This window comes from Anopheles cruzii, chromosome 2 (assembly GCF_943734635.1).
Source record: "Anopheles cruzii chromosome 2, idAnoCruzAS_RS32_06, whole genome shotgun sequence".
Lineage (NCBI taxonomy): Eukaryota > Metazoa > Arthropoda > Insecta > Diptera > Culicidae > Anopheles > Anopheles cruzii.
The window spans coordinates 23,090,801-23,108,868 of NC_069144.1; the positions used below are offsets into that span (position 1 = coordinate 23,090,801).

The following is an 18,068-nucleotide window of genomic DNA, read 5'->3' on the forward strand; positions in this document are numbered from 1 at the left end:
TCTCGAGTACGATCAGCAACAGCACCGGCAATACTTGCCGGCCGAGCAGCACAATCGACGGACTGAGCAACAGCGGCTGTCACTAGAGAACATTTTGCAAAGTGCATCCTATCACGACGATCCGAGTATTGTTGCCTGCCGGCCGTACCACGACCACCAAGGTATCTCCTCGATGATCTCCTCTTTGAGCCTGTCCAGCAAGGCTCCCCACGCGCACATGGAGCTAGCCTTGACGTCCCCGTTCACGGGCTACCAATCTTCGCCACAATCGTACCCTCCGCCCCGCTCATCGATGGCCGGTACCCTGCCGAGTAGTAGCAGTAGATTTCCGGCACCGCACGGTCCACTACAGCAGCAGCGGTCACATTGTACCACCGTCGACGCGAACCAGTGCCACGATGAAGAGGGCAGCAACAAGCTCAAACTGTTCAAATCGCTGCCCAATCTGAGCGCAAGTAGTGAGAACCTCCTACCGTAGAGATGGGAAGTTGCGCTTGGGGTTTTGCCGGTACCGCTTCCCTTGCTCCTGTTGAGGCTAACTGGCATTACTCCATCAAATTGTGCATACTTAGGGATAATATTTGTGATCGTTCGCTAGAGTAAACCAAGATGTAAGCGATATTTTAGCAGTTTTTTGCGTTACGCTACTTAGACTTAACCAAACATATTTAGTGCGCCTGGAGCGCTAGGACTAGTAAGTTGTGAGACCCGACACTGCGATGGCTAGTCGCGAATAGGTAGCATAGGAGCGCAGAAGCAGATGCAGTGATAAGAGTTTAACCACTAAAACCAACCCTCCAAAGCTCTTTACAGTTTTTTCCAATTTCCGTTTCTCTCGCTCTTGTAGTGTTTGTCGGTAATGTAATTCCATATCTTGAAAACACCGCTGTGTCGGAACTTCGCAAGCCGTGTTTAGATCTAGGAACACTTTGTCCGCGTTATGCTCAGTGAAACCGATAGATAGTGGGCGTTCAGAACTGAAAGGAAGATTTATTCGTTAGAAAATTCTGTAGATAACTATGTCAGCAGGGAACCGTGAGGTCAGCTCTAGACTTGGATACTAAGTAGTAATGCGACATTGACGATACAATAGTGTAATTACACGGGCCCCACACCATTTGTTGATCGTGGCTGGACTAGCGGATGAATATTATGACAAACCACAAACGTAAAAATGTGACTACTGCTGCTAACGAAACTGTTCCGTACCAGTTTTCGTGCGTAATTGAAACCTGTACATCTGAAATAGTGATAAAAATGAATGATTATTGACCGAAAACGTGTGGGATTGTTTTAGTTTTACCCCCTAAGTTTAAGACAGTAAGAAGTTCTTTTTCTGTACCGCAAAGAACGCGCAAGGAAATGCGTAACGTAACTTTGCGTAATTTATTTGTCGGTCCTCGGGCATTAATTTGGAAAGAAATTATTATTTTCATCAACCTTTGTAACAGAAATCATATCATTGTTTGTTCTCATATTTTGTTAGAGAACATTCAAAAACTATTCGTCACAGAAATATGATTTAAACTCAATGATTATTATTATAGTGCTATTATTGTCTAATAATCAGTAAAATGTAAATTTGATGACCACAACTTTTAGCACAAATCGTTCGACCGTTCGACCGTTTTGGTTTCCTTTTAAAACAAGATGATAAAAAAACCAAAATATTATTATTATGCTAATTAGAATCATATTAAATTAAAGAAATTTAGTTTGAAAGAGTAAATTTCAAATCTTCTCGACAATCGGAGCTATTTTCGGCTAGAAGAACAATAGAACATTGAAAACAAGAAAATTGTTCGAAATCACAGCCGTGTTTTGCTCCTTTGGACGGTGAGAGACCCGGCTAATCAAGCAGCAGTCGAGCACAATTCGAGCACTATTTCTCTGAGTGACGGACGATTTTGGCATTGCAAGCTGTCAAAATGTGTGTGTGTGTGAACGATGAAACGAACACAATGAAACACACAACAACGAAGTGTTGACTTCTGCGAGTGCAATACCGAGATTGTTGTGACACTAATCTTCACAATCCGCTATTCTTCGAGCTGCTGCTTCGAGTACGGCTATTCATGGTTAGTGGTGAGTGCGGTTGGTGGTCGTAGATTGTTAATCAACTCAACAGAGTTTCGTTCCGTCGTCCGAGTGCGGGTAGATCGCGGCAGGCAGTGAATCGTGTGAGCGGATGTGCGTTTGCTACGTGGTGTTGGAAATTCTAACGAAAGTTCTACATTAAACCAGGCCCGCTGCGTTGTGTTCGTTGGTCGTGAGTTTTGTGCAAAGTTGGTAACGTTGCCCGGAAGCCTAACGCACCACCATGAGCACGGCGGAGGGAGACGGTGGTACGGAGCTCCGTCGGCGTGTAGCAGCTGAAGCGGAAGCCACACTAGAGCACCAAGAGGAGAAAGATCCCAAGCAGGACCATCAGTCGCAGCCGAAGGAATGTACAACTACGGAAAATTCGGACCATGTACGTATCTTCCGGTGGCCGATGGTGACAGTCGGTCGGTCGGGCTAAAGCGCTGCTTCGCAGTTTATCGATTTTTCCTGCGTAGGAACCGCTCAGACCGCTCTCTTTCTCCTTGCGCCGTGTGTGGCGAGTGTAGCGAAAGTTTTTCTCAATTTCTCTCCCATTTCGAAGGGTTTCCACAAACTCCTTTTCCCCGTTCTTGGATCCTGGCAACCACTCGCAGCTGCCCGGATGCCGTCTGGTTGTGGCTGAATTCTCTGTATGTAAACAGAATCACCCGCCAACTCTCCTCTCCTGAATGTCGTCGTACAGGTGTTTTGCATTCCTTTTTGGAGCCAATAGCGGCGCTAATTGGAGCGATACTGTTTTATTTTCATTCTTTCTCTTTATCAACAACATTGTAAGCCTGCTTCAAGGATAGGAACTACTTATCCTGACACAGAGTTGCCACTCTTGCTGGTGCTGATACTAATTAAATTTGCATTACCAATGCCTGTGACGCAAAATTGGCCACCCGTAGTTCATTTGGCGAGCCGATAGTTGCTGGAATAAAATATACCCGAAGTGTGAGCCATGAGGGAGGATGATCCAATTCCTTCCGGACAGTTTCGTAACATAATTCTCCTATTTAAATACCCCTGGGGTGTTGACATGACCCTGCATTCCTTTTCCTTTGCAACGTTGCTTAGCTTGAGCTCACGAATTTGTTACGTGGAAATGACTTTTAATTTGAAAAAGCCCCCTGACCCATGGGATACCTGTATTGTTTAATAAGCTAATAAGGCGAAATCCCAGGTCTACATCCGTTTGAGTTAGTGTTGGTTGAAAGCACGCTTAAATAGCATGTTTCTAAAAGGAAGCTACGCTCACACTTAACATACACGAACAACTCTTATCGCTAGGGTTCGGAAGATAAGCAAAACCGGACCGAGCGTTGGGACAAATCTGTTCCGGGGGTAAATTTGAATCAAACGACACATTCACACGAGAGCCTGAAAAATGCTTCCGCCAAATGGCACCACTGTGAAGCGAAGTTCAAATCGTCTTCTTTTAATTTGGACGCTCAAGCCCCATTCTTGGCCCTGTCTCAGTGCAATCATGCGCTTCACTTGGTACGATAGAGATGCACTAATTTCTTCCTACTTTATCATCAAACTGCTTATCACTAAAGTATACATTTAAAGCGTTTAAAGCCAGCGATAAGCCGGTTAAACTTATCGCATGGCGCTGGTATCGTGTGACCGATTGTCACGTAGTTGCCTGAAACATCGATTCGTAGCTGGAGTATTACATAATGTTTATTATCACTAACTAATTTCAGGTTGATTCAGAAACAGAGACCGAGGAACGGCTGCCGGATGAGAAGTACATCGAAGAGTTGGCTAAAAATCAGCCGCAAGGTACCAATAAGATGCCAGAAATTTTAACACATATTCTGGACGGATTACCCGACAGGTAATTGGAATCTGCGAAGCCATTCGAAGTTTCATCGCGTTAACCTTTTTCTTGCGTAATCGATCCAGAGATCGAGTGAACTGAACTGGAACATCCCGCCACAACCGACTCCTCCATTTGCACATGCATTTCAATGGTTGCGCCTCGGTTTGTTGTGAAAACGGCCGTTTTGCTGTCTGCTTACCTTGCTCGATTTCCTCGAAGCCGCCCCTACCCAGCCTCGCGCGCGCGCGCGTGTATTGCGCTAATTAAATAATGTACCTGAGCCAATAGCGTCGGAAAAGTATTGTTCCGGTGCTTCAGCCACTGCGCAACCTCTGGTTGCAAATGGAAAATCAACAATGAAATAGTAGTTTTTTCTTTTGAAACGAAAACTAACCGGTTCTGTGTGTTTTCCATGACGGGACACCATAGCGTACCATCGCACACATTCCGTTTTTACACCGCCTATAACCTTTTTGTTTTCAGGGCTGCTAGCCACATTAGAGAAACCTGTCATGTGTTTGAAGGTTACCATACGAATGCTGCGGATGCGGGCTAACGTGAGGTTTTGCGCACTTGAACCGCCAGTTTTTCAATGTCAAGATCATCGTGACTATCACTTTGAAACGAGATCTTGATGTAGCTTATCAGAGATGTAAGCAGTGTTGCTTGTTGAAAGATCACCGAAATGATTTACTTTCGGGTCTGTTGGTTCAGTGAATCGCACAGTACCAAAATATATAAATTTTATATTTCAGTTTTTTACTTTAATTTTGGCAATTAGTTGTGTACGGTTTCTGGACACACCAGAAATGCAAGCTTGAAAGTATCACCATATTATTCTAATTAAATTCATCTGTTATTGCTTCTATTTTTGTACTTTAATCAGCATCTGTGATGATCTACATTTGCCAAGAAAAGTCTAGAATGTGAAATTTGAATGTACGATTTATTTTAATTTTTTTCGCAGAATGCTGTTGCAGTTTCTTTGCAAACCGGCGTGACAGGGGGGTTGGCGCGGGGCTAACAATCCCGTCCGTAAAAATTAAAAAAAAAAAAGTTACAGAAGAGCACCAGAGATTAACATTGTTTCTGGTGCCAGGCTCCATTTTTGTTTTAACTATTTTTTACTTATTCTTCTTCTTCTTCTTTTCGGCGCTACAACCGCTGAGCAGTCTTGGCCTGGCACCAGAGAATGTTAGAGAATGAGAATGTTAGAGAGAGAGAATGTTAATCTCTGGTGCTCTTCTGTAACTTTTTTTTTTTTAATTTTTACGGACGGGATTGTTAGCCCCGCGCCAACCTCCCTGTCACGCCGGTATCGGGAATCGAAACCATGGCCGGTTGAGTTACAACCGATCCCGGGATTCGAACCACGGCCAGCTGCGCTGACAGCGAAGAGCGTTACCGACTGCTCTATCAGCGGGGTTTTTTTTACTTATTACCATGTTCAAAATGTGCTGAATTTTTCTTTATTTGATTTGGTTTCTCTTTGTAGATGGCGGAACTGGGTAATACGTGGTATCTTCACGATGATCATGATCACTCTGTTCTGTGGCATCATCTACCAAGGACCGCTGGCACTGATGATTACGGTATGTTGAAAACGGGTACAGTAAAACAACGGGAAAATCGTTTACACAAAGGACGACATGTTTTAAAAGGACTAAAGTGCCATTATTTATTAATATTATACTATTAATATCAGGGTAATGCATATGAAACTGTTAGAAATCCTCTGGCGATTGCCATCCACTTTAGGATCCTGTTGCTATTTGTAGACGGATTCCTTTAACTGCTGATCGATGCACTTTGCACATTTGGCACAATTTTCGGCAGTATTCCTGCAACAAAAAAAGGGAAAACGGATGTCACTCGTTCAATCAGGCGCCCAGCCGGCTCGCTTACCTTAGCACGTTGCTCAGTATGGTGTTGCGATTGGTTTCGGTGGCCAATCTTTTCTGCAGTGTCTGTATGAGATCTTCTTTGGTTTGCAGCTGCTGCCTGAGCTCTGAGATTCGTTCTTCCTGTGCCTCGAAGACGACCTGTGCAAAAACGCGAAACGTCAATAATGGGCAACACATTGTGCTTATGGCTATTTTTTGTGCACGTAACATACCCTGGATTCTTCCATGCTCTCCGAGTACGAGGGTGGCGGTTCGTCGAGACAGAAAAAGTCCCGAACCGCTTGACAGGTGCGCATGGCATCATCTCCGAGAATGATATTGATGAACGCTTGCAGTCCCTGTATCCGGTTGTCGATGAAACCGGTGCTGAAGTTGTCGCCAAACCATTTTTTACGGGGCAGCACGAGATTGCAGTGTGGGAAGGCACTCTTCAGTTTGTTGTTGAGACGCACAAAGTCGGTGTACCTCCGAAGTACCAACCAGCAGCTGTGCGATATGCTGTTTTCTATGCGCAATTTAAATATCTGTAACATACGCAAAGCGAACAGACATTACATATTCCATCTCTATTAAGACATTACTATGAAGGGGAACTGTGAAAATGATCAATCTTGTTACAGTATAATTACGTTGTTACCGAACGTTGGCTGACGAAAGGCGCATCAAATTGGGGATTGGTAATTGGTCGCCTATTAAGCGGGATATTTCGTAACAAAAAATTTGTGCAATTTGCCTCTCGTCGCCTGCATAAGAAGATCGGCTAATGTTATATCTTTAATGGCACCTTCGAGTCGCTACACCTCGTTTTATCACACAACAAAGGGGCATTTGCAAGATGCGCAATCGCACAATTGTTGGTCAACATGTACATCGCTCGCCCCAGATAGTGTTGATAAGAGAACACTAAAAATACATCTACAGTCTATAGATACAAATGAATAAGGCAAACAATAAGGCGTTAATGAAACGAGTGAGATGAAGTACATCTCGGCCATAGCCTACTGCTGCGCTGTCGTTGTTTGGGAGGAGAAGATTGTAGTACACGCCACGAATCAAGGGCGGCGGCGACGACGACGAGGTTTGTTTAGCTCTCTTGGTATGCGTGTCTGCCGTGCTTACCGTGAACCGCGCTCTCTCCTCCATGACTTCGTAGCCGACAATGGGAATGCGAATTGCAGCAGGCGCCGCCGCCGCCGCGATTCTGACATTATTCGATTTGTTCGCACCGAAATCGCTTGCCGACAGCTCGGAGGTCCGCCGACTTTCATAGAGCCGTTTCGATGGTGGCGTTATCGTTGCTCGAGAGTCCCCAGCGCCATGGCCAATTTTATACTATCAAATCACCCGAACCAAGAAAGGAAACTTCCTTAGAAGAACTGGGTTATACCCACTAATATGATCAATTGCTGTGCGCCAATGCGGTGCGCCAATTGCTTAAGCTTTGGCCACGCTCAGAAATTTTGCAAAGCCGAAAAGAAATGGGAGAAGTGCAAGGGCAACCACAAGCCCAATGCTACGTTAAAGAAACTCTTATCATTAAAACAAAAATCGACAACAGAGTGAGCGCATATGAGGCTCGCAAAATTGTCGAAAGCAACACGTACACCAACAACTCTGCCCCAACTTTTGTAAGCAAAGTAAATGAAAGACTCAACACCGACAAAGACAACAAAGAACAAGACCAAACTAACCAACTCCAAACTACCCTTGACAAAATTTTAAAACAACAGGAACTAATGTTGGCACAAATTAACGAACTCAAAATAGAAAATGCTCAGCTACGAGCGCGTAACAACGAGCTAGAAAAGAATCAAAAAACCCCCATGATTACCCCCTCTTCAACCCCCACCTCCTCTCCCGTCTCCTCCCCGACGCATTCCCAATCCTCCACCCCTTCCACCTCCTCCCCCTCCAGCTCCGACTCCGAAGCGGAATCGGAGCACAGGCAGCCGGATGCAGAGATGCATTCCGAGCCTGGGCTGGCCAAGAGACCAGCATCGTCCTCCTCGGAAGGCGAGGGACTAAGTCCCTCGAAAAAACCATTGAAAATAAACCAACCGCTAAACTTATATCAGTTACTAAATATCAGAAATTTAAATGATTGATGTATCAGAAATTTGAATGATTTAAATGCAACGGAACTACCAACGCAGCATCCGTAAAGGCACAACAGTTTACTAGGCTGCTCATTAAATTCGGAGCCTCGACAACTTAGAGCGCTGCTAGGAGTGTAATTTTTGTTTTGTTTTATTTGTTCACTCTTCATATGAACGTATGTGAAGTTTCATTTCAATCGGACACTTACTTTTTTTTTAACAAGCCATTTAGTATCGACGTGTCACATTACTTTTTTACAGCTGTTATGACGTCATCATTTGATGAAAAACCCTTTCCGTGCACGATTTTTTTTTGGTTTGAAAACAGATGGAAGTCGCTAAGGGCCAAATCTGGCGAATAGGGTGGATACTACAACAATTCGTACTTTAATTCATGGATTTTTGCTATTTTCAAAATGCTCTTCTGTGCAGGGTGCGTTGCCCTCATGAAAGGGGTTGTTTTTCTTCTGCAAACCGGGTCTATTTTCACGAATTTTCGCTTTCAGTTGCTCTAAAATGTTACAAAACTAGTCAAAATTTATTGTTTTATCAATTTGCAAGTAATCCGTTAGCAAAATTCCATTCGCATCCCACAAAACTGATGCTAACATCTTTTTAGTCAATTTCTGGACGAACTTGTTTCGGAACTGAAGAAAAAGGTTCACACAACTCCTTAACCTCTTGTTTTGATTCAGGATCATGGTAATAGACCTAAGTCTCATCCCTAGCGATGATTCAATGCACAAAATCCACTTTATCCAATCGAAAACGCTTTAAATGTTGTCAACAAAGATGCATTCGAATGCGTTTGTAACAAATGCGGCACCCATGTTGCAAACAGCTTTCAGGAACCCAAAACTTCAGTCAAAATATTGGTTATACTGCTCAATGAGTTGGCTAGGGATGGTACTTAATTTCTATCAGTGATTGGACGATTTTCGAAAACGATATCCTGTATTGTTTTACGATTTTCGATGTTGTGTCTGTTTTTTGACGTTTTTGACATGGATCGTCTTAAAGGCTACTACGACCGCATTTAAACTCAGAAACCCCTCTTTTAACCACCTAATTAAAGGTAAAGAGTCCTTATACACTTTCAACATTCGTTCATAATTTTCCTTTGCTTTTAAACCTTTCAAAAATAAAAATTCAATCACTGCACGATACTTGGTTTTTTCCATTGTGAAAAATACTGTGACATGTCGATACTAAATGGCTTGTAAAAAAAAAAGTAAGTGACCGATTGAAATGAAACTTTACATACGTTCGTTTGAAGAGTGAACAAATAAAACAAAACAAAAATTACACTCCTAGCAGCGCTCTAAGTTGTCGAGGCTCCGAATTTAATGAGCAGCCTAGTACCTTATTGCCCACAAACGAAAAATATGCTCAGAAGTTGGTACATCTCAAAAGTTGCTTGCGTAATTGGCAATTCGCAACATAAAGTATACCACTAATCAAGAAAGAACTTGGTGACTTTACGTCAAATCACGTTAGCAAACGTTAATTTCAGTAGTCTAATAAAAAGTACGGCATAATAACCGTACAACCGTTTCTAATGTCCACATTTTTTCACAATAATCTCACAGTTATCACAATCTCGCAACAGAATCTCATAATTACGTCACATTTTTGCACTGATTTTTCGCTCTGAAACATTGATTATTGTTAGACTCACGGTTAGACTTAGACCGATCGTAACGATATGGCCGACCACTTGCTGCAAGTATGGATCACAATGCCAACGACACGGAGGCCAACTAATAACTGAAAGACTGATTTCAAATTTGCGTTATTTATACTTCACGTAAGCTACCTGTCAGTCCGATCCATGGAACAGGATTGTTGTTGGGTACATTGTTTGGCGCTACAGCAGCATCGGCAGGTACACAACTGGAGATCCGATACTGTTCGGGGTTACCCTGAAGGATGTATCTCAAGGGCCCGGTGTCCCAACGCAGAAGCCCAGCGGTTACCTGAATTATACCTGAAATTACATACGTGTGTAGGGATAGCAGCACAGGAAAATGATCGTAAAAACAACGGCCGACGATCCTGAAGATTCCAGACGACCGGGATCCTTAACGATCCACCTAAAGCGCCCAGTGTCCCAACGCAGAAGCCCGACCCAGCAGTTACCTGGGATCGCAACACAGAAGGACGACCGACACTTTGGTCCTTTAGGACACACCACCAACCGAGGGGATTTCCCGATGCAGCGTCGAGAAGTATAGTGGTGGCAACGGCCGAGCTCGAGGGGTGACGGAAAGCGGAGAACGAGTAACCCGATCAAGGTGGTAGGGAGTGACAATTAGTAAAAGGCAAGAGTCGAGGCTAGGAAAATTCCACGAAGAACATTCTGTTCTCAACATTACGACGCACCTGCATGGTAAAAGACAAAGTCGTCGAATGGTGGTAACCATGCCAAAACCATGAATAGCAGTTAGAGTCACACACAGGACGAAAGAGCAAGGTCAGGAATATTATCGATATGTAGCAAGGATTATGCCAATGTCCTAGCTACATAAATTGGCAACGAGAAATATCCAGGTTTTCCTCTTTACCTATTGGAATGAAAGAGATATAGGCGGAAGAACAGACTGCAGGGTAAACCATAGATGCTGTGTACCGAAGTAAGGGGGGTTTTTTAAACGCAGAGACGCCCGGCGCGACAACTGCAGCACCAGCACCGAAAAACGCGTGCACCGATGGAACACGGAGGACGAATGTATAAAAAGAAATTAATTAAAAGATTTTAATAAACGGCGCTCAGTCGGATTCAGTAGAGAAACGGACTCTGTCGCTATACGAAAATCAGTCGCCAATGACAAAGATTCAGTCGCTATACAGAAATCAGTCGGAATCAGTCGGGAAGAGAACCTATTGTGGCAACAATTCAACCGGGAGTAGAAAACTCTAACTGGCTGGTAACTGGTAAGAACTTGGCAGGTTGATTACATGATCAATCCTGGAACAAACCGTTTATTTCAACATAACCAAACACAATCTATGCAAAAAAGGCCACATCCCCCGTCGTCTCAACAGCATATGAATAAAAGACAGGCACATCCCATATGAGGAAGGCACAGGTGCAAACAGTTACAATGACGTTGTATGTTTTAGTAACGAAGATACCTGTTCACAAATCGTTCACAAAACCAAATCAAGATTTCTACCAAGAACAAGAATATTACCATCGGGCCCATCGGGAACCAACTACGACCAACCCGGCATAGACGGGCATCATTTCAAGATAAGTGGCCTTCCTTTAATTTACTTTTCTACCCCAACAAAACAAACAAAACCCCAACACCTGGGATAAGAAATTCCAGTTTTTGAAAATGTCCGCCGACCCTCCGGTCGCGGACAAATTCCCTCCCATTATAGAGGGAGAACAGTCCCCGACTGCATGGACTATCTGGGTACATGCGGGGAGCTAAAATACCTGGTACTAAAAAGAAACGACGACGCAAAACTCCAACCTTTCATAACGGGAGAAACAATAACAAACTGTACTGGACCTAACGTAGCCGGCAAGCCTTTCGACCAAGGAAAAAAATACCTAATCTCCATCCGCAACGCAGCCCATTATACCAAACTGCTCTTCTTCACCAAAATCATCACCGGAGAACCCATCCAACCCCACGCTACCCTCAATTCAAGCCTGTGCCTTTTTTTTTTAGAGATCTCGAGGACATGACTGACGAATCCATACAATTAGAACTTGCTAGCCAGAAAGTAACCAAAGTATACCGATTCCAAAAAAGAATTAACGGAGCTTTTGTCCCCACTCACTGCTTCCTGCTAACGATCGACGCGGTCCAAGCACCAAGTTCAATCGATATTGGTCTTTACAAAGTACATACTCGCACATACTATCCAAAACCTGTCAGAGTATCAGAAATTCTAGTGATTGAATGTTGTAGCAATGGAACTACCAACGCAACATCCGTTACATAAAAAAGGCACAAAGGTATACCTTATTGACCACAAATGAGAGTTGTAACATTTAAGCAATTTAAAGTATGCTATGAAGTTGGTACATCTCTAAAAATGTTTGCGTAATTGGCAATTCGCAACATAGTCCAGCATTTGTTTGGGCTGGAAGTAGACCACTAACAATCAAGCAAGAACTTTGTGAATTTACTTTCCTCCACTTTCCTCCCGCTATGGGCTCTACCCGTAGAGGGAAAACCCTCCCCATATACATGGACCCTGACGGCACATCCAAAGACATGAAATACCTGGTACTTAGAAGAACTGACAATAAGAAACTTCACCCCTTCGTAACAGCTAAAACAATTACCGCTTTCGCTGGAAACAGCAACATTACTGGAAAACCTTTCGATGGAGGCAAGAAATACCTCATCTCCATCCAAAACGAAAAACAATTCACCCGTCTCCTCACAATGAAAAACTTGGCAACTGGCGAACCAATCATAATAGAACCCCATGCAACCCTTAATACATCCCAATGCGTGATTTTTTGCAGAGATCTCGAAGGAATGTCCGACGAGTCAATCCAACAAGAGCTAGCGAAACAAAAAGTAACAAAAGTATACCGTTTCCAGAAAAGAGTAAACGGAACCCCGCTAAACTGTTATATCAGTTATCAGAATATCAGAAATTTAAATGATTGAATGTTGTAGCAACGGAACTACCAACGCAGCATCCGTAAAGGCACAACAGTTGGCTCAGAAGTTGGTACATCAAACACAACATGCTCAGAAGTTGGTACATCTCAAAAGTTGCTTGCGTAATTGGCAATTCGCAACATAATGTAGACCACTAATCAAGAAAGAACTTTACGTCAAATCACGTTAGCATACGTTAATTTCAGTAGTCTAAAAAGTACGGCATATAATAACCGTTTCTAATGCCCACATTTTTTCACAATAATCTCACAGTTATCACAATCTCGCAACAGAACAGAGCAAGTTACGGTAAAGCACTTTTAAACAAACTATTGCAAACAAGTACTTTTGCAAATAAAACCGAACGGATTATTGTGAGTGTGAGTTAGATTTGTTATTTACATTCAAACAAACCAAAAATGGCACTAACGGCTGCACAACTAAAAGCCATGAATGATTTGACCAATGTTGGTAAATTGAGTGACTTTGTGAGAGATCTTGGTAAATTCGACGGAAAACCAACAGATCTAGCGAATTGGTTTTCGGATAAGTAAGGTATTTTTTCCCTACATAAAAATCATCCCAAAGATCGTACGGAATATAATCTATTGCAACAGACCACTAAAACCTTTCAACATACCTATTCAACACGGCCTGAGATGTTGATCAAAGCATAAGAACTTGGCAGGTTGATTACATGATCAATCCCGGAACAAATCGTTTTTTTCAACATAACCAAACACAATCTATGCAAAAAGGGCCACATCCTCCGTCGTCTCAACAGCATATGAATAAAAGACAGGCACATCCCATATGAGGAAGGCACAGGTGCAAACAGTTACAATGACGTTGTATGTTTTAGTAACGAAGATACCTGTTCACAAATCGTTCACAAAACCAAATCAAGATTTCTACCAAGAACAAGAATATTACCATCGGGCCCATCGGGAACCAACTACGACACCCGGCATAGACGGGCATCATATCAAGATAAGTGGCGTTCCTTTAATTTACTTTTCTACCCTTAACAAAACAAAACCCTAACACCTGGGATAGGAAATCCCAGTTTTTGAAAATGTCCGTCGGCCTTTCGGTCGCGGACAAATTCCCTCCCATTATGGGTTCAACCCATAGAGGGAGAACAGTCCCCGCATACATGGACTCTCTGGGTACATGCGGGGAATTAAAATACCTTGTCCTTAAAAGAAACGACGACACAAAACTCCAACCCTTCATAACCGGAAAGACAATAACAAACTGTACTGGACCGAACGTAACCGGCAAGCCTTTCGACCAAGGTAAAAAATACCTAATCTCCACCCGCAACGAAGCCCATTACACCAAACTGCTCTCCCTCACCAAACTCATCACCGGAGAATTCATCCAACCCCACGCTACCCTCAATTCAAGCCAGTGCGTGATCTTTTGTAGAGATCTCGAGGACATGACTGACGAATCCATACAATTAGAACTTGCTAGCCAGAAAATAACCAAAGTATACCGATTCCAAAAACGGAAGCCTTTGTCCCCATTCACTCCTTCCTGCTAACGATCGACGCGGTCCAAGCACCAAGTTCAATCGATATTGGTCTTTACAAAGTACATACTCGCACATACTATCCAAAACCTGTCAGAGTATCAGAAATTCCAGTGATTGAATGTTGTAGCAATGGAGCTACCAACGCAATATCCGTTACATAAGAAGGCACAAAAGTTTACCTTATTGAGCACAAATTAAAGTTGTAACATTTAAGCAATTTTAAATATGCTATGAAGTTGGTACATCTCAAAAATTGTTTGCGTAATTGGCAATTCGCCAGTAGACAACTAACAATCAAGCAAGAACTTTACGTCAAATCACGTTAGCATACAATAACCGTATAACCGTTGCTAATGCCCTCATTTTTTCACAATTGGCAGAAATAACAATCTCGCAACAGAATCCCTTAATTACGTCACAATTTTCACTGATTTTTCACACTGAAACATTGATTATTGTAAACTCACTTACTACTCTTAACTCACGGTTAGACTTAGAACGATCGTAAGGATATGGCGGACCACTTGCTGCAAGTCTGGATCACAATGCCAACGACACGGAGGCCAACTAATAACTGAAAGACTGATTTCAAATTTGCGTTATTTATACTTCACTTATGCTACCTGTTAGTCCGATCCGTGGAACAGGATTGTCGTTGGGTAAATTGTTTGACGCTACAGCAGCATCGGCAGGTACACAAGTGCTGATCCGATACAGTTCGGGGTAACCATAGAACAGCATGTTCGACAAAGTACGCAGGGTAGGATGCTTAAGCCTGTGTACCCTGTTGTGTCCAACTGGTGTTTTCGGACTCCCTAGGTAATCGAAATCTGAAAATCCCAAAACGAATTGGTGGCAGTTCTGGAAGTTGGTCAAGTGGGTCAGCACCTAGGGAAAAGGAGCACAACGAACATTACACATTTCATCTCTCATGCTGTCCCAAAGTAAACAGGACTTTTTCAATATGGTAATTTCTGGTGACGCCATCTAGATGTGGGTATATTTGTTTGAAAGGTACATTCTTTCCAGACTTCCATTCAAAATTTTCATGAAATTTGGTCAACTGGAAGAAAAGTTATTGTGCCTAAAGTGACAGTATGTTTGGGGTGAAATATTCTTTATTGACCGTTCTATCCACGACCCTGCAATCGAAGAAAACTGTAAGCAAAACTGCTCACATTCGACCAAACTTGGCTCTTCGTCGTTCACATCCATCTAAGAAAATTTTGGGCCATCGATATCGAACCGAGAATCGAACCAAGACCAGCTGCGTGACAGCGACGAGCGTTACCGACTGATCTGTTAGTGGGGTTTCATATATTTTACCATAACATGGTAAATACCATATATTTTACCATGTTTTTCTTTTTTCATTTCTATTATTCAGATAATGTAGAGAAGAAATAAAATAAAATTCATAAAATGAAATCAAATATTTTTCACAGAATCTACAAATTGCTCTCCCTTTCACTCATTGGTGCTTCCTTTAACAAGTAATGAAAAGCTTTGTTTGATAGGAAGACTGAATACCTATGCAAGGTTTGTCAGAAATTAAAAAAAAAGATAAGGATCTGCAGTAGTGTAACATCAATAGCGCACGTTTTTAAATTTTCTTCTGTGTAATATTTATAAACCAATGGTCAAATAGGAATAAATATTATTACCTGTGCTACATTTGTTTTGTGGAACATATGCTAGAAACATGGTCCACTCAATCCCATCAAAATACTTTGACTTATGGCTACATTAATCCAGCTCTAGTGCCTATATGAAATGTAAGGAGCGTACAAATTCTACAAATTCCTTACTAATACACCTATTTATCCGCATATGTACGGTGTCATGGTTGATTCATATGAAGAAGATGAAGATGGAGACATGAAGAAGATAAGGCTCAAGATAACCATTACTAGGAAACCGTACTTATCTTGGATCGTATCGGGCACTTTTTTACGATACACCGTTACTGCTGCGGCATGAAATCGTAATTGAACCATACTTTGGATCGAACCTTAGAGTGCATCGGTTGAATCTATTGATTCGCTTCAAAAAAGCAAAACGCTAATTTCTGTTGTGTAACAATGTCTCAACTACCAGTATTTAATCCCGTGAGTATCGTGTTGGCATAGAAACCATAGCTCCGCACGTATTTCATTCTTATCTTAATGGAACCCATTTTGCACACTCCGATTGCAGCCAACGCCCTTTTTGGCACATCTTCCCGCTGGCTTGGGAATCTACCGGAAAGTTACCATTCGTGGACGGATGACTCATGATCAGTGAGAAACACGACTCATTAGAAAATGTGTATGCAACCAGTGACATCTGCTTTGATTTCAGATTTAACATCAACCTTCAAACCGGCCCGAACACCAATCCCCGCGATGATACGGCCTTGCACATCAGCATTCGGCCACGGGACGGTGTGATCATCCGTAATTCTGTACAATTTCGCAACTGGGGCATCGAGGAGCGATTTGGCGGTTGCCCCGTGATAAAGAAATCCTATTTTGATGTAACAATCACGGTGAAACCGGACAGCTTTGGTATCGCAGTGAACGGAGCCCATTACTGTGACTTCAACCACCGTATGCCATACGCCTCGATACGCTTTGTTCACATCGGCGAGGGCGCCAAGGTCGACGCAATACTTTCGGAATGAAAGCTCACTACACACAAGCTTAATTTCGCTCGATTGCTTCGTGTTGTTTCGAAACACATAAAACAAAATAAAACCATGTCATTTACTTGCTAAGCCGCGAATAGATATTTCCTTCCAATGCGTCTACTTTCCCATTGCGTTTGCAGTCTCCGTACATGTCAGGTCAGGCCGAATGCGATTTGGCTGGCACCAAAAGTAGATAAGTTTTAAATGTAGAATGATTTGCAATTCCAACAGCACGGTTTTTTCTTCTGATAAGGCAAACATCTCTTTACAGATTATTCGAACGGCAACATAAGTGCTGCTGGCTGGAGTGATAACGAGCATAAAGTGTTGTAACAGATTCCGATGCATATTAAAGCAAACAAACGTTTAATTTTTCAAATTACTTTACTCCTTATACTGTACCGGAACATACACACACACACGAACATAAAACACGGGCAAAAATATAACTTATCCGCTGAACAACGTTCGGAACAATTTACGTGAACGGGCAGTCCTACTTCTACTCAGTTATGATGGCATCGACTTGTGCACCAACACCCGTATGAATGAACCGCACCGAAGCGTACGGTAAGCGATGATTGAAGTCACAGTAGTGGCACCCGTTCACGGCGATACCATAGCTGTCCGGTTTCACCGTAATGGTGACATCGAAGTACGACCGTTTCTGTACCGGGCAGCCTCCGAAGCGTTCCTCAACACCCCAACTTCGGAACTGGTACGTGTTGCGCACGATCAAGCCTTCCCGGAGTCGTATGCTTATGTGGAGCGCCGCATCATCACGGGGGTCGACGTTTGGGCCACACTGAAGATTAATGTTGAACCTATGCCACAGATCGGAGGGCTTGGAATTAAGTATGTTCCGTGTTTCCAATGAGCGCTTTGCATTGGTGGTGCTGCTGCTGTACCTACATGTCGTGTGTCATTCGCCCCCGGATGGTTATCTTACGATACAGACCCAGTCCTGTAGGTAGTAGTCCAAGAAAAGGCGATGGCTGAAAGAAGACCCAAGATTATTCCACTTAGTCAGAGCGTCAAAGGGATCGGAAAGCATCAATACTTACCGGATTGTACACGGGCAGCTGTGCCATGTTCTCAGCAGTGTGTAAGGACGCTGATGCTTGATAGCAAACTGCCCAGAGGTTCGTGTGCTATTTGCTGAAATTTTCGAAACATTGTTCCGATCTGAACCGATTGTGAATTATCGCTACCAATGGTGAGTCAGTTGTGATAAGACACGATAGCGGGAATCGATAGGGAAGAACCAGTGGAGTGTTTGTGTATCGATGGCCGGGCACTATTGCACAACGCTT

At 43.0% G+C, this 18,068-nt stretch overlaps 4 protein-coding genes across 4 annotated transcripts; 2 read left to right on the top strand and 2 right to left on the bottom strand.

Moving 5' to 3' along the window:
- The first annotated feature begins 2,099 nt into the window (after positions 1-2,099).
- On the top strand, positions 2,100-5,514 carry LOC128278690 (phosphatidate cytidylyltransferase, photoreceptor-specific-like). Its single transcript, XM_053017421.1, has 4 exons — positions 2,100-2,180; positions 2,245-2,473; positions 3,795-3,928; positions 5,409-5,514. Exons 2-4 carry the CDS (start codon positions 2,321-2,323, stop codon positions 5,512-5,514), a joined length of 393 nt encoding a protein of 130 aa, XP_052873381.1. The 5' UTR covers positions 2,100-2,180; positions 2,245-2,320.
- Positions 5,477-10,301, bottom strand: LOC128278691 (sorting nexin-16-like). Its single transcript, XM_053017422.1, has 6 exons — positions 10,296-10,301; positions 7,649-7,846; positions 6,937-7,149; positions 6,030-6,341; positions 5,819-5,955; positions 5,477-5,754 (listed from the first exon to the last, which is right to left on the bottom strand). The coding sequence occupies exons 1-6, from the start codon at positions 10,299-10,301 to the stop codon at positions 5,682-5,684; spliced, it is 939 nt and encodes a 312-aa protein (XP_052873382.1). The 3' UTR covers positions 5,477-5,681.
- A 5,754-nt stretch (positions 10,302-16,055) lies between these two features.
- Positions 16,056-16,834, top strand: LOC128267732 (galectin-4-like). Its single transcript, XM_053004631.1, has 3 exons — positions 16,056-16,195; positions 16,284-16,366; positions 16,428-16,834. Exons 1-3 carry the CDS (start codon positions 16,169-16,171, stop codon positions 16,747-16,749), a joined length of 432 nt encoding a protein of 143 aa, XP_052860591.1. The 5' UTR covers positions 16,056-16,168; the 3' UTR covers positions 16,750-16,834.
- Positions 16,835-17,140: 306 nt separating this feature from the next.
- Positions 17,141-17,940, bottom strand: LOC128267712 (galectin-7-like). Its single transcript, XM_053004602.1, has 3 exons — positions 17,820-17,940; positions 17,668-17,750; positions 17,141-17,579 (listed from the first exon to the last, which is right to left on the bottom strand). Exons 1-3 carry the CDS (start codon positions 17,844-17,846, stop codon positions 17,258-17,260), a joined length of 432 nt encoding a protein of 143 aa, XP_052860562.1. The 5' UTR covers positions 17,847-17,940; the 3' UTR covers positions 17,141-17,257.
- Positions 17,941-18,068: the final 128 nt, after the last annotated feature.